Source organism: Astatotilapia calliptera, chromosome 2 (genome assembly GCF_900246225.1).
Source record: "Astatotilapia calliptera chromosome 2, fAstCal1.2, whole genome shotgun sequence".
Lineage (NCBI taxonomy): Eukaryota > Metazoa > Chordata > Actinopteri > Cichliformes > Cichlidae > Astatotilapia > Astatotilapia calliptera.
This window is the reverse complement of record NC_039303.1, coordinates 28,000,655-28,022,501: the sequence shown is the minus strand read 5'-3', so window position 1 is coordinate 28,022,501 and position 21,847 is coordinate 28,000,655. Positions and strand designations below refer to the sequence as shown.

Sequence of the window (21,847 nt, the reverse complement as noted above, 5' to 3'; positions counted from 1 at the left end):
TAATGTACTCAGACCTCAAACATTCATTCAGAGCCTGTAAATGCCCGGAGAGTGTGACGATGTCTGGCACACTTTAAGCATTTCCACGAAGCCCCTGCTGTGTGTGTTCGCGTGTCAAAGCAAAACATATAAAAGTAGAGATGAATCATTTATTGGATCTCCTGATATAAATGAAGAATTTAATACCCAAGACACGTATTGTGCAATTGACCAAAGTACATCATATTTTATAATCTCAATCACTCCACCCATGCTTCAGTGTTTCCTTATATAATCTACTCCAAAGCTTGATGCGTCTTCGTTTTCGTTTATCTATGTGAGTTGGCTACTGACCAGGTGTTATCATCACCTTGATATAGGTGTTATCATTACTAATGTTTACACAAACTTCATTAATATTACACTATAAATTACAAGAACTGTTGCCAACATTGCATATCATGCATTTTCTACCAGACAGGTTCAGTTAATAATTTATGATTGTTGTTTTACTATTGTTTTTATATGGTTATAAGGTTATGGTATTTTTTTTATGGCTATTAGGTTTATGTGGGTGTGGCCTAATGAATATTTCTGGCACTTAGAGAGTTAGATGGTATTAATCACCAGTGAAATATCAATAAATCAAAGACTGACTAACTAGACAAATATAAGTTAAAGGGTTATTGGTTCAAACCCTCAATGTGAAAATGAATTAAAGCTTGACTGAAGCTGGGGCCAAACCTCTCTTTGAGCCCATCATTTTACATCGTTGTAGTCATTAAAGAACCTTTGATCTTTGGGGTGAATCTCATTGGATAACCGTGTCAAATCGCACAGACAATTATACTTATTAATCCCTTAAGCCAGGGGAGGAATGTGGTTCTTTGGCTCTTGTCACTGATTCTCACTCACAAACTTCTACAGCAGAACACCTTGACATGAGCTGGCAGAGAGTACAAAAAAAAGGGAAGAGGATTGTACGCAATAGGCTTCAATTAAACACCATTTTCAAAATAGTTCTCCCTCAGTGTGGGCTGATGGGGTTTGGAAAAAGCGAAGCGAGGCGTGTGACTTGGCCAGACCGTCACACATTCCTTAAAAGTAGCCATGGACTGTGGATATGATGTGGTCAGAAGGAACACAGGAACACCCTTTTTCATACTTCTCTGAGTCTGGGATTTTAATTTAACTGGGTGGACACATGCACACTACCTACTCCGTGTCTTTTGATACGTATGCAACCAAGTTACATGCCGGGGCACAGATAAGTTCATATCTGCCTCTCTGTCTAAATAACATCGTACATAAATCGACATAAACCTGTCAGTCGTTTCATTTATTGTCTTCATTAACAATTAATGTTGCCTTGGAGTCAGTTCAGAGCACTTGGAGGACCTTTGCACCACAGAAAACTAGAAGCAGTAGGAACTATAAAACTGATAGGGGTTAAAGTTACAGTATAAGAAATAAAACTGAATTATTGGGCAGTTGTGAAATGAGTTTATTTTTTTATTTTTTTTATTTTTTTTAAGACTTTAGAAATCAGAGCGTTTACCATTTCACCAGATGGTCACTACACAGTTGCAAGAACTCATCAAAGTATATTTTTATGACAGGGACTAGAAAAATTGCTTTTCTGGCCACATAACACAACAGGAACTATTCACATACTCATGGAAGTGGGGATCTATTCACAAAGAATTATTTTCCCACCAAATAAACAGTCATTTTTTTTCCATATGATTACAATTTAACAGCCCACACCATGGAGGCTATGTTTTTGATAGCGTTGTCATTCATCCACCAAGGTCTTCTGGCTTAACTTGATGATTTATTCGTTGAAAACTGAATGCTTCTTGTTACCAATGCAACTTTTAATCTAAAAAGAGTTTTATCAACAATTTTTAAAAATGCTAAGTTTATTAACAAGCTGAGCTGCTGGAGCGCCTGTGACTCAGGATGACTCAGGAGGTAGAGCAGGTCATCTACTAATTGAAAGGTTGGTAGTTTCTCCTGGCTGCTCCAGTCTGCATGCTGAAGTATCTTTGGGCAAGATGCTGATACTTCTACACGACATCGTCTCAGCCTGGCTATGTGCTAAAATCTCAGTTTCTGCAAGAAATTACATAATTATGGATAACTGATGTAAATATGCCCTGGGATAGCAACTGGTTTTGTTTTGTTTTGTTTTGTTTTGTTTTGTTTTGTTTTGTTTTGTTTTGTTTTGTTTTGTTTTGTTTTGTTTTGTTTTGTTTTGTTTTGTTTTGTTTTGTTTTGTTTTGTTAATCTTGATTATTCCGTACATTATTTGTAACATTAAGTGCAGAAAAATATAAAGCTTTATTGACATTTCAAAAGACAGCCACTCCTGGACATTTCTGAAGAACTCAACTTGTCACCTTTCACTACAAATGCAGGTTCATCAGGAAAACGCATTAAGGTAGCTTAAGTCACTGAATGGATGATTAGCTATGACACTGGCTATAAATACTGGAGTGTTACTGTTTAACTATTACACTATTCCAACTGTAGGATATGCAATCAGCAGGATTAGGACTGCAAGTCCAGTCCGAATACACTGACCACAAGGTCTCTAAGGAATCCAAGAAAGCAAGGTTTACACCTACAAGGGAAGAAATGTAAGGAAACCTGCAGCTTTAGCGCTTGAAGAAGTAAAAGTTGTTTTACAAAGAAGCAATGGACGCTAACACACTCATAACAGCTAAAGAAAAAAACAGTGATCTCTGAAGCATGTAGACAACATTCCTGACATGCCATATTACTGAATGAATGAATCACCATTCCTGATAATGTTCTATTTTTGCTTCTTTTAAGTAGACACCCTTACACAATGGTCCTTAATGCAAGTTTTTCAAACACCTCGTTATCACGAACTGTGCCGATTGATTCCTGAGTTTCTGCTAATTCGGGGATAAGTACAGAAAACTAGACGTCATTTTAGAGTAATGCGTGGTTATAAACGGATCCCTGTTTAAAATGTTGAGTCTGGATTTAAATCGAATCGTTTTTCCATTTAAATAGATTAACAAATAGATTTTTTTAAAGCCTGCATGCTTCAGTGATGGCGAAGGCCTGATTCTTCATTCAGAACCAGAAGTGCCGTGAAAACTGTTGAAGCTGAATTAGAGAAGGCAGGGCCCCACCTTACCCAAATGCATAACTAAAGAGAAAAGCCATTATTATTATTCACACTGTGGTCAAAGTCTACAAACTCCTGAGTCCGGCTGACGCTGGCAGGTGGGTTGGGATAAAACCAAGTTCATCCATCTTTCGACTGATGAAGTAGTGAACACCTGCGTCCGACACCAGGACGGGGTTAACAGAGCAGGCAACGGGGGAGGTGTTAGAGGAGGTGCGGCAGCCGCCTCTCCAGGATTCAGTAGTTAAATAGAGAGGGGGAGTGAACTGGAGAGCGCAGTCCGTCTGGATTTAATGTAGAAGCGGTAGAAGCATCACTTCGATCGGGAAATTACAAACGTTCTCTTTCATTTTTCAGCGGAGCCGTGAGGACGAAACTTGAACCATGTGCGGTAAGACTTATCTTCGTAAATTTGCCTTTTTTTTTTAGAAAGATGTTGGAAAGGTTGCGGCAATTACTCACGGGAGTCGCTTTGATGGACAGTGGCCAGTGAAACTACCGATGATTTAAATGCAAGTTACAAAGCAAGATACTGGCGGACGTGTCATTTTGTCAAGGTTTTATGTAGTCACTTTGAACTTTGTGTAGTTTGAGCTCTGTTTTCGACTCTGTGTGGATTCCTGAAAAGTTTCAGACTCAGCTGCTACGTGTCAGTGTTTTTACTCACGGGTGTGAGGGACAGGTCAGAGCAGTTAGACCAGTCATCCAACTGTCAAAAGATCGGTCTGTTTCATTCACAGCGACCCGCTTTTGTCCCGGGAAGGTTGAGGTGTAATACTTTTTTTTATTATTTTATTGCTCTTAAAGAATAGCGTTTACAGTCTGAAGTAAATGTTTAACAGTTCTCCGGCCTCACCCCGAGCCTGCAAGGAAGAGGCCGATATTGCAGGAGTTTTACTTTACCCTCTCTACCTGGCTGCTACAACACTGCGTGCAATGTTTGTCCGTCAATGGCCAGCTGTGTGCCTGCGGGAGTAGAGCTGCCCGGAACATTCCTGCAAAGACACACACGCAGTCGTGTTTCCACCACTTCAGAGGACATATGCCCTAAACCTTACAACAAGTCCTTATACTACATTTTACTTACAGACTCGTTGTCGCAAAAATAAAGATCCTCTGATGATTATTCTTCCTGTAGTTGCTCATATCAAGTAGAGCAGCTTAAGTTTGATGAAGGTCATAGTGAATCTTTATTGCAGCTTTATCTTCTTTATTAATGACCTATTAATGAAACTCACCAAGTAATGTTTTCTATCCACTGTGTGTTTCTTGATGCTGTTTGCAAGAAGTATTCCTAATAAATTGTCTAAACTAAATGAACTTTGACAGCAGTTTCAACTCTGACTGCAGCATTGAGCCTCTCAGAAGATTCCGGTTCTGTTTCTGTTTCTCTAAAAGGGATCTTTGCCTACCTGAATTACCAAGTGCCTCGCACCAGAAAGGAGATATTTGAGACGCTGGTGAAGGGACTGCAGAGACTGGAGTACAGAGGGTACGATTCAGCAGGTGAGACACTTAACTTCACAGTTAGCACACACTCCCACACCCACACACGTATACACACGCACCACAGATGCTTTTAGTTCCCCTGTATGAAATCAAGGAAACATTTCACAGAATTCAATTCATAAACACTAACTAAATATATCAGGATTTGCTCTTGAACCCTTGTTTATAATATTTGCAGGCACGCAGTGAATACTGTGATCTCTATAAAGGCACAGTCTTATCCACTGAACCGCTTCCAGCACATGTAGGCTAACTTAGAAATGAAATACTCTCAAGTATAGAAGAACCAGTGTAGCATTCGATACCTGTAACTCTTAGCAAAGTGATATAAGTTACGTGTCAGCACAGCTTTCCTTCTAAAAGCATATTTGACCTACATACATTTCTAGCTGGTAGTGGTGTCATTCATTTTGCTATCATTCCTATACCAGGTAAATACAGCGCCAGTATGGCGGATACCAGTACCCATCCTCTCAACCTCTAAAGGCAGCTGTAGGAGAAAGCAGTGCATCGTGGTTTAAAAGATAGATCATCATCAATTTGCAAATTCTGAACACATTTTAATAACCACTGTGGTTTTAACATTCCACAATAATGAGTCAACACAACAGAAACACATCTCGGAACACTCTGGGTCAACTTCTGTTTTAAAAAATAAGCTCACTGGACCACATTCTGAATTTAGAAGATAGAAACAAAGTATGGACCCTCCAACACTAATATCCTTCCGATATTGCCTTTATAGCCCCAGAGGAAACCTATTTAGACAATAACAACTTAAGCCTCAGGTTCCACATAATAGTATCTGACACGACTTCACCTACTTACAGGCTGCACAAAGATGAGGAAAAGTGGTATTTGTGCAGTTTACCACTGGATTCTTTTAAACTGTCTTAAAGCACTTTGAGTGCTCTGGGAGAGCAGAAAGCACTATAAAAGAATCAGTCCATTTAGCATTTACCAAGATCAAACTGGCCTCTGAGACACAGCCTTTATCTACTAAGTAAGCCTCATACTTAGCAGAAAGATCCTCTTCCTCATCTTCCAGCCTACTTGCTTGTGCTTTACTTGAAGGTCCTATTAGTTGTTTTGAAGACTGATATGACTGCAGATTTTTTAGACTCTTTGAATGACACTGCAAGTTTAATCACTTACGTAAGGTCCTAGAAAACAACATTCGCCTTCATATGAGGAGTCTTGGTATAATTTCTGATTCAACTATGAAATTCGAGAGATGGGACAACTGTGTGATTGTTTCGTTTTAAAGCTGAGGAATATTATCATATTGCATTGTGTCCTCTTTCTCAAGGATATGAACATTGTTAGTACTGCACTAATCTCCTACAGACTTTATTATTACAGCTCACCGCCCCCAACTTTATTGCCCAGTAAACACTTAGAGCTGCTTGTGGACGGGTGAGCTCCGAGTATGTGGACTAGCTCTCCTATCGCAATCAAATGTTCTTCTATAAGCACACAGATGCATATTATATTTTACTTAATAACATCATGAAATGTTTTCATTTACATAAGCATGAAGCCTTTAAGTACAAAAAGCATTGCGCCTGCAGTGACAGTGATGAAGATTAACTTCTCCTGACTTCTAAAAACCAAAATGAAAGTATCACCATTTACTCAGGCACTGCTTAAATAAAATCTTTTGCCTTTTAATCGTTCAAATTTATTTCAACCTTCCAAATTCCTAAGAAAGATTTTCCAAGTTTGGCATCGGGAACGATCCACTCTTTCCGGTGTCTCGATACATGCTCAATCACCCAGAGAAAGAAATCCCAGAAAGTCGATTCTGTTCATCTGAAAATGCTACATCCAGATGAACAGAATCGACTTTCTGGGACTCTTTACAGTGATTTCCATCAAAACCATTTCCCCCTCACCTGGCATATCATAGCAGCCCTCACAGGAATACCACCAGTTTCCAAAGGTGTGTTTTTCTTTCTGCCTTCCTGCCCCAACACTTTTCTACAGTTTGATTGAGCTCCTCCTCCACTTCCTGCTACACATCAAACCACTAAGTCAACAGGAAATTTCGTCATTAAATTTTATTGTCGTCTGTAAGCATGATCCGAAGCCGCAGTACCTTCATTAAAGAGAAACATGTCATGTTTGGGATAGTTGGGCTGGAAAACAATATGATCTTTTGACAGTGACATCTAACTCAGAGCCTTTCTATAGTATCCCATACAAAAAGCACACCCATACAAACACATGCTCGTATTTGTTCATCCTGTTAGAGCAGGATGAAGCAACAGAATCAGAAGGTCATTGTAAAACAAACACGCACATGCAAAATCAGAAATAGTACCTCCTATAATAACGTATTGTATCTCAAGTTGCTTTGATTGTCCTAACTTATCTTGCTGCAACTCATGTTCAAAATCTTTCATGTCTTTTTGTGGTGAGCATTATTGTTATAGTGAGCACAGCATTTTGACACTTTACTGTTTGCTGCCTTTTTGTTTGAAAAAATGAGTTAACACCTCACCTCCACCCTCTCTCCCTGTTACCAGGTATTGCTGTGGATGGCCCTAGCAAGACAACAAGTGACCGAAACAATAACAGCATCTGTTTAATCAAGAAGACAGGGAAGGTCAAGGCTCTGGACGAGGAGCTTTACAGTAGGTTTCTCGGGGGGGGGGGGGGGGGGGGGGTTTCTGTGTCTGTTCACTTGGTTCTGATTAGCTCAAAAACCTTCTCATCGTCCTCTTTAAAAGTACAAAACAATTGAAGGAATTCTGAAAAAAACTTTAGCATTTGTCAAGCTTAAAAATCATCTGAATTCTTGTCATGTCAGTAACAGGGCTGGTTTTGTGTTTTTGCTTGTCCAGAGAAGGACTCGCTGAACCTTGATGAAGAACTGTGCACACACTTTGGCATCGCTCACACCCGATGGGCCACCCACGGAGAGCCGAGCGCTCTCAACAGCCATCCTCATCGCTCTGATAAGGATAATGGTAAGATGTACTCACAAAGTATATATTTATGGGATCCTCATAGACAGCAAGTCACTGAAAAACAAATCCATAATAACTGCATGTTAATAATTAGCATCTTGCTCCTCTTTGGGGCTGGTTTTTACTTTTACATGATCTTTTTAGATCAAATCAGCTAAATAGAATAAAGAGCAAGAAAGTCTACACAGGTGTACGAATAATTAATGTAACTTTTGCATTTTTTCCTACCAATAAAGAGCTCCCTAATGCCATTCACACAACACAAAATAATAAAGTTCCTGTTTTTCACTACCTACTATGGAAAAAATAATCCGGTGATTTAACTAAAACTGCGTTTTACAAATACAGGCCAGCCTGGGCAATGATCTACCACATCTTTTTTGCTAATTTTACATCTCTATAATTTAAAAAATGAGATTACTGTCTTTTTTATATTAAAACTTGTCGGGGATTAAATGTTTCATTAACCTCCTAGGACCTGGCGTCCACATATGTGAACATCACATTTTGGGATGTCTAGACCAAAATACCTAATTTTTCTCTACAAGGGGCTGATATCCACTTATGAGGACATTATACTGACACTTTTCTATCAACATTTTAAACGAATGTCCTCATATGTTGATCTAATTTTTCTCAGAAACCAAAATTAGGTGCATGCCATGAAAGAGCTCGGATCTCAGGAGGTTAAATATCTTTGACTCTGTCGGCCTGCATTAAAGCAAAGTGAGCTGTACATATGTGAAATGAGTTTGGCATCTCTGTTGTAGAGGGTTGACGAGAGACTTTCACATGGAAGAAGTTGGGTTCACGTCCAGGGTGACGTCAGAACTCTGCGCTGGCTCACTTTTTTCTCCTTTCCATGTGAAGCACATGCAAATGCCCTCTTTGCTTATTTGGTCAGAGTTGCTTAGAACGATGAGTTGAGGACTATCTGTTTTCAAATTCCCTCAGAATTCTTCCAACTACTGCTTTAACATCCATGCCCAACAAATTACCATGCTGCCTACCTTTTTAGTGCACAGGCACGCCTTCTATTCATGAACTGAAACCAAAACGTTTGTCCTAAGTGTGCCACGTTTACAGGTGTGTCAGTTATGTACCTTGGCTTTAGAACATGCTCATCAGAATTAGTGTGACAGAAAATTACAAAACTGACTCAAAATTAGTTTGCAAAAAAATATAGCAGTCTTATTATGTTGTTATCATTATGATAATATATGTTTTTGCACTTGTTCGTACTCTTTTAAATTGTCCACCTTGTATTGATAGTAGTGTTGAGTATCTGTTAAATCCAGTGCTTTGTGTTAAACTTGCCTAAGCGCATACTTAACATTGTTGTCCTAAAGGTGCAGCGGGTACATAGCTTCTATAATCTTTTCACTCTTGTTGTCTTTCTCAGAGTTTGTCGTCATCCATAACGGCATCATTACCAACTACAAAGAGCTGAAGAAGTACCTGGTACGTAATCATCTCATTAGAAAATAATCCTCTTGACGTAAACGCACTTCCTATGCTAAAGGCCTTATTGTCATTGCCATTTGTTCCATTGATTATAACACTGTTATTGTGGATGTAGATGGGTTTGGTAGTCAATTTGTCACATCACTTAAGCAAATAAAAGAAAATATATATATGTATGTATTAAGATACTAGATGTTACAAATCTGATTGGATTTTTCTTCTAATTTTCGTCTACATAAAGAAAATATGGACTTCAGTCTTAAGTCAAAACTTTAATCTGTTCCACATTAATTCTTTTGAGGTTTCTGAGCTACTGAGCATGCGTGTGTTGCTGGAAGATTCATTAAATGCTTTTAATACAGAAACAGTTCAACAGTGTGGATTAAATTAATATTAACTTCTTTTTTTTTGCCTTCCTCAGATCAACAAAGGTTACGAGTTTGAGTCAGAGACAGACACAGAGGTGATCCCGAAGCTGATCAAATATGTTTATGACAACAGAGAGAATGACAGCATCACTTTCTCCAAGCTAGTAGAGAGGGTGATTAAACAGCTGGTGAGTTGCTCTCATAGCAGCAATGCACAATGGCCTACTTCATGGCTTCACAGATGCACTCTTTTGCTTTCTTCTCCAGTTTTTGCTTCAGTTTAAGCAGTGGAAAAGTTTTACAGCGAGTTTGCTGGTAACCATGAAGGCTAAAAGACTGTCACTGAATGTCATAAAGTGTATCCGTGACAGTCATACACTCATGTACTTATTTTACTTGTTGTGAAACTGCTTAGATTTCCTGTCCATTAAAAAACACGCTCCATTACAAACACACATGCTATGGCAACCGCCTGGACAGCATCATCAGTGACATCATTAGTCACAGAAAAAAGGGAAAAAATAAAATGAAATAAAAAACGTCAGTTTTTAATCATGTGAGTAACGCTTTAATGTCACAGTCGCAGGGTAGAAGAACAGAGGAAGTATAGGCGGCCATTCTGAGTAATGGGAACCAGACGGTTGAGATGCCCACTAAACAAATCCCGGATCATGACACCATCCCTTCGCCCTCTACTGAATGCTTGCTTACCCACTATCCACCCACCCATCCTTCAACCCCCACCCCATATTTCACCACCACAGCCACACACTCAGCCAGTTTGGCTTCAATAACCACCACAGGCAGACTTGAAGTCAGTCCTTTCGAAACACAGCTGATCTTGTACAATAGGGGTCTCTTTTCTTTTAACCCCCCCAGTTTCCACACGCACACCCACCACCTTGCACCTTAACATCCCCCCTCCAACACATACAAACGCACATGCGCACACACATGTTTAAAACCCGTAGGGCCAGGAGAAACATTTGTTTGTGCTCTGTGTCTCTCAAAGGTCCCACACTTTCCTGGAATGGTTAATTGACTTTACGTTAACTTTTTGAGATGTTTCTTTTTATTTTATTTTGATATTATTATTATTATCCTTCTTCTTCACCCTTCGTTTCTTCATCATTTATTGGACTGAATTATTTCATCAAGCTTAACTGAATTCTTTTTTCCCATTGCTTTTTTCCTGTGTTATAGGAGGGGGCCTTTGCTCTCGTGTTTAAAAGCCGTCATTTCCCCGGAGAGGCCGTGGCAACCAGGTTAGTATGCACGCTCTGACGCACACTCAGTCACACACTGTCTTTCACACATACCGCCCAGGAATATGAACCAGACTCACTGGGAGTGACTCATTCCTGTTGTTACCACAATAAAGCAATACAATATGATTTTAGGAGGCTCCTTAGATTTATGTGTTGTGGCTTATCTGAGCTTACATTTACTATGACAGGACTCTGGAACTTCCTTTGTTTATAATAGTGGATATATGCGCTGAGGAAATTCTTGTTCGGCTATGTGTGAGTACAACCTGCATCTTAGGACCAGAGACTGAATTGAGAGCCTCCCCCCCCTTCTGGGCCCCTGGCCCTGGGCCACCTTCTCTGTAATTTATTAACAATGAGGGGTTCGCGTTTCAGCTCCAGGAAATTTGGCTGGGTCGCATGAAACTCCAGGTTAATTGTTTCTCATCAGTTTATTCATACCTTTCCTGGTTCAGTGACCCTGCCAGAGATCAGGGAAAAGGCAGCGCACTGGAGTAAGTTAAGAAGGAAGAGAGAAATGAGGAGGGCGGCAAAATGAGAGGTGGGCGTAAAATCTCACCGTGTTTTTAAGATGAATTTAAGATGAATCTCTGCTGTCTCAGCTGTCGCCTGCGTTCTAAAAGCCGATATCAGTATAACGCATGTCATTGGCCGTACTCGATGTATTTTTGTGGTTTACATGTTTAACAATCAGCATTGTCTGCCAAGACAGAGGGAAAAGGGGAATGTTTTCAATTATCTAGTGATGCTAGACACCACCCACCCTTTGCCATCATGGATGACCTTCACAGCGAAACTTTTACTCTCACAACCTCGGCTTTGCTTTCTGGGACTTTGTTCTGCCATTTCCACTCGTGTCTTTTATTTAATACAAGTCCCTGTCATACCCTGTTGAAGGTGTAGCATTGCGCCATTTTTCTGCCTCACCGGTCTCTGTAACAGGCACTTTATTGTTGTGCCTTTCAGCCTGGAGAGGAAGTTGTAACACTCTGAATCTAACCAAATCCGAAAGTAGATCCAGCACCATTCCATGCAGATGCTGTTGTGTTAGACGTCACACCCCTCTGATTCTGCTATGCTTGCATGCCATACACACTAGAGTGTGCTTGGTGTGGTTTAGTGTAAACAAGCCAAAGTGGTCCTTTAAACATCGTTATCATGATAAGGCTCTCCGTTGATTTCACTTCTTCCCATCTCTCCCTTCTTTGGCGAAACTACAATATTGTACTGGATGGCCACCACATGTTTCTGTTTGCAATCCTCCATTTTCAAGCCCCACGCCTCTTAAAACAACCATCGTGCTTACATCAGCAAAGCCCCAGAGACATGCGAAGCAGAGAGAAAAGATGCAGACAAGAGAAGGAGGAGAAGTAAGGAGAGGCCTTTAGAATACGGCTTCTTAACTCACAATGAAGTGGTTTTGTGTTGACACACTGTTTGCACTGCGATCACTAAAGTGCGTGTAAAGGTGTCTCCTGTTTTAAGCTTGGCATCCTCACACCTTCCTCCCCCACCTGTGATACATGTTTACACTTTCTCTGCCTCCTGAGCCAATAAGAGACGTCCACATGGCATCAACGGCCAATGCGGACCCAGTGACTTGTTCCAGGAACAGTCAAGCAGTCTTGGAAATATGTACAAAATATGGAGGACTAATGTTGAACACACTGAATGTGCAGTAGTATAAGCAAGAACAAACAAAAAGATTTCTTTAATATTTTGCTTTGTTTAGAAGTATTATAGTAAAGAATGTCAGGACATGTCCTGCAAAGCAGACGATGAATGTGAAACCTAATCTTTCTCCCATCTCTCTCCCCCCCCCCCCCCCCCCCCCCCCACCCCTTATCTTGGCAGGAGAGGAAGTCCTATGGTCATCGGTGTGCGAAGTGAGCATGAGCTGCTGACCGAGCACATCCCCGTGCAGTACAACAGTGGTGAGCTCTATTCCTCTTTTAGTGCCATATTCACTTACACTGCACCCTAAACCTGCCCGTCCTAGAGTCTAACTGTAGATATGAAGATTTACTGCACGATAGAAAAGTGGGACATGATGAAATATTTGGAATGTCAAGATAAACGCTCTGTTAAATTATCTAACATGATCTCACTCCTGCTGGTTATCATATGGATATCTGACCCCTATAAGGAAGCAGTTGTAGTTTTATTGTTCAAGGAAGTTTCAACTGACTGGGACAGTCCCCCTGAAGCAATTTGCTTTCTTATAACAGAGCTGTGAAGTTTAAAATATAAATATCCCCCCGCCTTTTTTTTTAAGCAACGCTATTTCATCACTGCTTAAGAAGCATCTTAAGAACTGTGTGGTAAAATTCTTACCAATTTAAAGCTTGAAAATGTTTTTTCTTCATGTTTCTAGTACCAAGTTTAAATGCTCATTTAAGGATGAGGTGAAAACCCAAACCATTAGCAGCATTTTCTTACTTATGTGTGTTTCTCAGTCCCAAGGTTAGTCAGTCCAATTTAATTTAGCTAAACCTGTATAAATATTCTGAGCTCATACGTTTTTAATGCTTTCTGTGACAGTTTGGCACTGTCATTCTGAGCAAACTCATACTGGAGCAAATATTTGTTCGGCCTTGCTCTTAGCCACTAATAAGATGCACTAGTTAGTATTTATAGCAGCAGGATGGTGTATTTGGGACAGAGTCAAATTAAGATACAACGCCTATGTTTATGTTTAAAGAAGGTATAGAGATTGGTTCATGTATAGCCTACAGAAACAACCCCACACTCTCAAAATAATTTTCCCAGCTACTGTCAAAGTAATACCAGCTTTCCACTTTTTACTGTAAAGTAATAATAAAATAAAACATTTCTTACAGTGTAATAGGGAAACTTTGTGTCAAGTTTTAAAGGCAGTGGTGTTTTGGAAATTGAATGACATCTTGAGAAACATTTAGTTTAACAAAATTCGAGACTTCCCCAGTTTGGGTCCAAACTTTTTGAAACCACCCACCCTGGTGCATTCACTGACTCTAGTGGCGTATTCACATGATAGAGTGTCCACTGTTAAAAAACCCCAGTCCAGTGAGAGCAGCGGGAAGGCTGACCACTAGTCCCTATGCTCCATGAGTAAGAATAACACCGATGTTTAATCTGAGCGTGAGTTCTGCCAGGCTGTGGAGTGAAGCTCAGCCGGCCATATCAGGTCAGCTAATCCACATCAGATCAGCTGATGTGGATCTTTCTCATTTGCAATTCTCATACGTGCTGTGCTATTTAATATATTTTGGGGCTATATACAGTTGCAGCCTCTGCAAGCTGCTTTGCAGACGCACCTCCACCCCAACTCCTCAATTTCATGGTATTCTCACTATTTCTGGCTTCATTATTGTGACTGCCTCTGTTCTGTGAGTGGGTCCTGCTGCTGCTGCTGCTGCTGTTCCTGCTCTCCCCACCTCGTGCTTTCCACAGCGGCACACGAAAGAGCAGGGAGATCCTGGATACAGAGCTAAATATAAATGACTGTAGTTTGAATAATAATCCCATTTTGAATAAAGTGATCCTGATAAAGCTTTTGTCAGGCGTTGTCAAACCACAACAGGGATTTGTTAAAAACCACTGCTGATCTCATTTAGACACTCCCAGTCATTGCTGCTGAATGAGAGATGGAGAAGCGTGCTGAACTGGTATTACTTGCCTGGCTATAGCAAACTGCATTTTGGTGTAGCCAGGCATGAGTTTGAATTTAAATTGGCATGATGATTCAGGTGGCTACATTGGTTTATAGTGATTGCTTGGCACAAATTCACACAGCCCTTCACCCACAGAACCTGCAGATAGTGGAGGGAACGAAGAGGAAAATGTAGTGAGGTGTTACAAACTGATCACAGTTTGAATGTCTAAAATCTAAAACTTGAAGTATCTTTTTTAAATGTCCAGATATTGAATCTTACAAAGAAATCCTCAGCTGCTACGATCACACCGCCCTGCTGGTGTTCTTTCTTTCTTTCTGTAGACTGTGTCCGCAGTATCTTATCTATCTGCGGTTGTTAATGAAGGCATCCAAAGTTCAAGGCAGAGGTACTTCCAGGGCAGGCACTGAAAAGCTTAGTGTCGTGTTTTAAATGACCTCAAAAATGGCGTGATAAGTCCTTTTTGGGTCATTTATTTAAATATACCATTACATATAAGATATTTTCTGAATTTAGTGACTCAAATTTAAATCCCCAGATTAGCTAACAGGCAAAGAGTAATTTATTAACCAGACATATTAAGTACAAAATCGGTGTTTCACTTCGTCTGTTGTTCACATTAAATGTATAAAATTTCTCTTTTTTAGTTTCAAGCCTTGTCAGAATTAGAAAACGTCCCAGCCTTAGCAAGCCCCTCTTCATCTTAGAAAAGTAACAGACAGATATGAGTAAAAAAGTCAGGTATACTTGGAAATTAACAAATTATAGGCTGATTTGTTTGTAGAGGCATGAATGCATACTCTGAGTAGATTCAGAGTATGTGTATAATGTGAGGAGGAGGATGGTTTGCCTCTGCAAATAACCCAGTCTTAGGTACACAATAAGACTTCACAGATGGAAACCACTCTTTCACCCTGCATAAACACTTTGTGTGGGGCTTCAGCAACCCTCAGCAAATTTGTGGGGGTTTTGTTTGTTTTTTTGTTTCTCTGCATACTTTTGAATCTTTTGATTTGCGATAAAAAAAAAAAACAGTATCTTTTTGAGCTGCAAAGCCACTCCTCGACTTTGCAATGTGCAGGTTTCTAATGCTGAGAATGTAATGTTTGCTGAATAAAAGCGACTTTCAGCTGCTCCCTTTTTCACAATGGGGTCGTCACAGCAGGTAGCTCCACATGTTTGCTTTGGCAGATTTTTTTTTTTTTTTAACACCAGATGCCCTTCCTGACATAGCCCCAGAGGGATTTATGTCTCCTCCCTGTAATCAAACAGGACAACTTTTGTGTATTAGGCAAACGTGCAAACCACAAATGAATAAACAAAGGAAATACAGTGAAACAAACTCCAAGGATACAGGAATAAAATCCAAGATATTATTAAGTAAGCCATTCTTTGCACAGAAGCAAACAAAATCCAAGATAAGTCTAGTCGTAAGAGGAACTTGCTTGAAACTTAATAAGTAATAACAACAAGGATAAATGGCTGGGTATGTTGACTACAATTAGTAAAAAGACTAAATGGCAAAAACAGCAGCATGTCACTGAACCTTGATTTTTGACTTCTGACCTGCAGCTCAACACAAGGAGGAAGTCCATGAGAAGAACAGTCGCAACCGAGCTGACAGCTCCAGCGCCATCAACTCTGTGGGGGATGGCAGGGCTGTGGAGTTCTATTTTGCTTCTGACGCCAGGTGAGGCCTCTTCTATGTGACTCAAAATGCAAAAACATAATATTACTAATTTATATTACTCATTCATTTCTTTTCCCCAAATGACCTTTTCTGTCTACCCACAGTGCCATCATTGAGCACACCAACAAGGTGTTGTACATGGAGGATGATGACATAGCAGTAGTGACCGGAGGGAAACTCTCCATCCACAGAATGAACCGGCAGGCCGGTGAAGACCCAGTCAGAGCTATCATGACCCTACAGATGGAGCTGAAGCAGATCATGAAAGGTCAGAAACTATTTGAAATTACTTTGTGGCTCTTAGGTAGCTAATTTCAAATTGCAAGTACTGTGCATGCAGTGCAGCAGATTTAAGTCAACAGTTACACATGCTCGCCCTCTGCTGGCTGAATGCGTGCAAACAAAGCCACAAGACTAACTCCGTGCATCCTTATTTTCTGTCTCACTTCTTGTTAGGAAAGCATTCAGCATGTCACAGTGTGTCAGAGAATGTGATGGTAATGTATGCCCCTGTTGTCCTTTGCAGGAAACTTTGATGCCTTCATGCAGAAGGAGATCTTTGAGCAGCCGGAGTCAGTAGTCAACACGATGAGGGGCCGCATTTGTTTTGACACCAAAAAAGGTGACAAGTGAACTGATAGCCAGTCCTATGTTCTAGCATGTCCCACTACCCTCTAATATAACTGGGAATTAAAAAAAAAATGACTCTCAGATATAAAAACATGTATGTTATGATCGCTACAGCAAAAAACGTGTTTTTATGAGCCTTATTTACCTCCTAAAATGCACTATTTAATAACTGCAGGCGGTAAACACATGATGACTGGGCACTAAAGTGTATGACAGACATTAGTTGTGATGCAGTGAGTGATCAGTAGGTCTAACTGTTTCACGTTCTGTTCTCTCAGTTGTTCTCGGAGGGTTGAAGGACCACCTGAAAGAAATAAAGCGTTGCAGACGGCTAATCATGATCGGCTGTGGCACGAGTTTCCACGCTGCGGTGGCTGTGAGTACAGCAGTTACATCATTATTTTAGCTTGTATATGCTTGATGATGGCATTTTGCAGTAAAGAAGGCAATCATTAGTAACAGACGAGTTCAAAGAATTAAATTATTGTATGGATAGAGTGTAGCAGTGTTAATTAATCCTCTGTTTTTACTCACTTGCTCTACAGACCAGACAGATCCTCGAGGAGCTGACGGAATTGCCTGTCATGGTGGAGCTGGCCAGCGACTTCCTGGACCGTATCACACCTGTTTTCAGAGATGATGTTTGCTTCTTTATCAGCCAGTCAGGTGATAATGTTGCACAATAGCACTTTTTTATCTTCACTTTCCTAAAAGTGGCTTTAGAAAGAAAAGCTTTATTTACACTGTAATTTCCTGTGTGACACCTATCCACGTTCAGTGCCTTTTTCATTTTTTCCTGAAACAGGAACATTGTTGTGGTTTATGAACATATGTTTTCATTCTCTGTGCTCCTTAGGAGAGACAGCAGACACTTTGATGGCACTGCGCTACTGCAAAGAACGGGGAGCTCTGACAGTTGGTGTAACGAACACTGTTGGCAGCTCTATCTGCAGAGAAACCGACTGTGGAGTCCACATAAATGCTGGGCCCGAGATAGGAGTGGCTAGCACAAAGGTATGGCTGGTTTATGGTCTATACTTGTCTCGACTGGTTTTACCCCCAACCGGTTGTGGCAGATGGCTGCTCCTCCCTGAGTCGATTCTAAATTGGTGGGTTCTTCCTCATTGTTCAGCACAGGGGGGCTTATAAAGTGTTTCTGTGTGTGTGTGTGTGTCTTACACAGGCTTACACCAGTCAGTTTGTCTCACTCATTATGTTTGGCTTGATGATGAGTGAGGACAGACTCTCCCTACAGAAGAGAAGAGAAGAGATCATCAACAGCCTCAAGATGCTACCTGGTCAGTACCCCAACAAATCTTACAAAAAGGCCTCTGTGGATTCAAAATAAGTATTTAGATGTGGAGATTCAAGCTAAACAACATTAATGCATCGTTCACTCATCGTTCTTTTACTCTCTTAGAACTGATAAAGAAGGTGTTGTCCCTGGATGAGAAGATCAAGGCCATTGCCAATGAACTGTATCAGCAAAGGTCTCTTTTGGTTATGGGTCGAGGTTTCAACTATGCCACCTGCCTTGAGGGGGCACTGGTGAGTTACAAAAAAGCCATAATATCAGTCGTAAAATGAGTACAGTGGAATTAGGAATCAGGACATGTTATATAATCCTTACAGGGAAATTGTTTTGTAACAGTTCCTGAAATAAAAGCTATACTAAATAATGACTAACAAAATTATAAACAATCAAATGGCAACACTAAAAGAAGTTATGTAACTAGATGGCCATAGGAGTGATGTTCAGTGGAGCATTTAGTCATTATTAGTCTCTGGCTGAATGTGCACCTCTGGCTAACCACAACGCTGTGTAGAGGGAAGGGAACATTGTCTATGATGCAGAGGAGTTTTGACAACAGCTTCCTCTCTGCTACTACATGTAGACGGTCCAATTCCACCCACAAGACTCAGCCGAGTTTGAACAAGTTTACTGAGGTTTTTCGTATCATGCACCGTCAAGCCTTTGCTCTAATTTATCACAACACAGAAAAAACGTCTAATCATCAAAGGCTCAGGAAACGTCATCAACACTGTGACATTTACGATGAAGGAATAGCTTATAAAAGTAGTCAGTAGGTGACTGCGTCCAGGATCTGTTGAAGAAATCATTCAGCACTGGCTCTGTTGATGTCCCCATCTACATTTCGACTTCCGGCCTTGTAAATGGACTGGTTCTTATATAGCGCTTTTCTACTGTGTCTGAGCACTCAAAGCGCTTTATACAACTAATTCATTCACCCAATCACACCCATTCACACAAGCACTTCTTCTAAGGTCTTAAGTGCTAAGTATCCAACATTCATACACATTCACACTCTGATGGATGCATCGGAGAGCAACATGGGGTGAGTATCTTGCCCAAGGATATTTAGCATGCAGACTGGAGCAGCCTGGGATCGAACCACCAGCCTTCTGGTTAGTGGCTGACCTGCTCTGCCATGCACCTGAGCTACAGCCACCCCTTGTAGCCATGGACAATCCACATGCCTTTCTGGCTCTGCAGCGTCTGTGCCATGGTGTTCCCTCGTCTATGATTCACTGAGTGTTTTAGATGTTTTTAATCTCCTTCCTGTCACCTGACATGAACACCCTAACATCTTATTTGCCACTCTCAGATTTCTTTCATTGCCGAGGCGACGTTGCATCTGCATGTCCTTCTGATTTCTGGGATATTTGTTGTTGAGCTGATAGCTGTGTGGGCTTGCTTCAGTATCATCAGCTGGTCCCTGATACAAAGAGTGTAAGCATGTAGCTGATGGGCAACAGTATTGTCCTTGAAAAGAGCACACACGCAGAACAGAAGATGTCTAACTATCATATAATCCAAACAAGTTTAAGGAAAGAATATAATTAAGTTGAAATCGCATGAGAAAAAGCTGCTCACACAGCTTTCATACCATGCAAGGAATGTAGGCTGTGCTGTAATTTGTCTTCATTCTTACTATTAATCTTCATCCTAAGCAAGTTTTACTATTCTTATTCTGATGCAGAAAATTAAGGAGATCACTTACATGCACTCGGAGGGCATCCTAGCTGGGGAGCTGAAGCACGGTCCTCTTGCACTCGTTGACAAACACATGCCAGTCATCATGATCATCATGAGGGACGCCTGCTACACAAAATGCCAGAATGCTCTGCAGCAAGTCACCGCCAGATCAGTAGGTCTTTAACAAAACACATCTTACACATCCACCCAAGGCACACACTCAAAGTACGACAAACAGACACAAATACTAAATTTTGAAAGTCCCAAGTACAACAGAAATGAGTGGACAGACAGACTGATGTTAATATTCTTGCCCTCTCGATGTCTGTTTTCATCAGGGTCGGCCCATCATCATCTGTTGCCAGGATGACACTGAGTTGACTAAGAATGCCTACCAGACCATCGAACTGCCGCAAACTGTGGACTGCCTGCAGGGTATCCTCAGCGTCATCCCTTTGCAGCTTATGTCATTTCACTTGGCTGTCCTCCGAGGATATGATGTAAGTATTCAATGCAACCGTTGGTTTGATTATTGACAAGAGTCCTGGGAATAAAGAAATCATCATGACCAAATCCTCATATTTAGATATATAATAGATATCCATAAAGACTAATAATGGGCATCGTTTTAGCAAAACACAAGCACATGCACAGTCACTGCGATGTCTGTAATACCTCAGTAATCACATATTGATGTTAATATGAGATTTATAGCAATATTGATTTTGTTCAAATTCACCCAATGCTAAGAGCAGCTAATTATGAATGTAATGTGTGCTTCTGTTGTTTGGTTTTCAAATGCTTGCAGTGGAATCTATTTGCATGTGGATTTGATGTTGTCACACATTCATTTCAATTCCACACTAACACACTAAGATACTTCATCTAGTTGTCTGATTTAAAACTGATTTAAACTGATTACAAAACTTAAATCTAATGGTACAGTCATGGCACTCGAACATGTGCAGAATTTGGCCTTGAAAAAGATTTCCTTGAAAAAGACAGTAATGGCAGCCAGCATGTGTTCTTCTAAGCTTGTACATACGCTTTAGGGATAGTGGTGCCCATGAATACCAATGCTTTGTCCATGTCTCTGGTTCTGCTTGTGTCTATTCATCTTTTCTTTCCTTGTGAATGCTTTACTTTACTAAGAAGGCAGCTCATGTTCCCTACTCACCACAGTGCAAACAGACTTTATCTGTCAGAATTGTGAACTCTTTATTTACAGTCCATGATCACAACAATGTACAATGTATAACATTTATAGCCAAATCCTTATTATGGCACATCTTTACCAGGATGCAATTGTTTTACCATGTACACTAATATAATGAGTTGGGAAATGTGTTATCAAAAAAAAAGTTATACAGTGCTGCTAAATTGATCATGGAGAATGTGTTATAACAAACTTTCTTTTCTTTTGTTTTGTTTTTTTTTTAAAGGTTGACTTTCCCAGAAACCTGGCCAAGTCTGTGACAGTGGAATAATTACAGTTCACAAAGCCCTGGAGAGGAGAGACAGCTCTTTAGGAGATTAACAGTGCAATAGTGCAATCAAACATTAAGTGTGTGTGTGTGTGTGTGTGTGTGTGTGTGTGTGTGTGTGTGTGTGTGTGTGTGTGTGTGTGTGTGTGTGTGTGTGTGTGTGTGTGTGTGTGTTGAATTGGGGGGAGGAGAGAGGGGTATTGTCTATTGTACAATGAACTTGTAAAAGAAAAAAAAGCCAAATGTGAAATCAGACCAATACACTGCTGAAGAATGGCCGTGGTATCACTTGATGAGGCCTTGCAGAACAATCTATGAAAACGACATTCACACAGCTGCTGTGCCTTTTTCTAGTCACGAGATGAGCCAAAACCGTGTAAGAAGTTTAGCATTGAAATGGTATACTGAAGTGTTTACAGTTGTGCAATACGGGGACCAAATGTGCATTATGAATGTACACAATCATGAGGTGATTGATTCAGAATTTCTATTTTATGAGTTTCGTATGTCAACCGGGGGCTGCATACCTCTAGGCTGCAATATCATGAAAAGTCATAAAATCACTGTGCCTGGTGGGCCAGTAACCCATAACTTTGTTTTTTTTTTGTTTTTGTTTTTTAATTTCATCTTAATATAAAATATGTCATCTTTCTGTTCTGTTTCACAGAA

At 40.4% G+C, this 21,847-nt stretch overlaps 1 protein-coding gene across 1 annotated transcript; it reads left to right on the top strand.

The window, feature by feature from the left end:
• Positions 1-3,405: 3,405 nt before the first annotated feature.
• On the top strand, positions 3,406-21,297 carry gfpt2 (glutamine-fructose-6-phosphate transaminase 2). Its single transcript, XM_026192167.1, has 19 exons — positions 3,406-3,533; positions 4,541-4,648; positions 7,180-7,287; positions 7,498-7,623; positions 9,026-9,084; positions 9,509-9,643; positions 10,659-10,720; positions 12,578-12,657; positions 15,949-16,066; positions 16,171-16,334; positions 16,593-16,688; positions 16,975-17,072; positions 17,242-17,362; positions 17,553-17,710; positions 17,880-17,994; positions 18,117-18,244; positions 19,699-19,866; positions 20,033-20,194; positions 21,137-21,297. Exons 1-19 carry the CDS (start codon positions 3,527-3,529, stop codon positions 21,179-21,181), a joined length of 2,058 nt encoding a protein of 685 aa, XP_026047952.1. The 5' UTR covers positions 3,406-3,526; the 3' UTR covers positions 21,182-21,297.
• Positions 21,298-21,847: the final 550 nt, after the last annotated feature.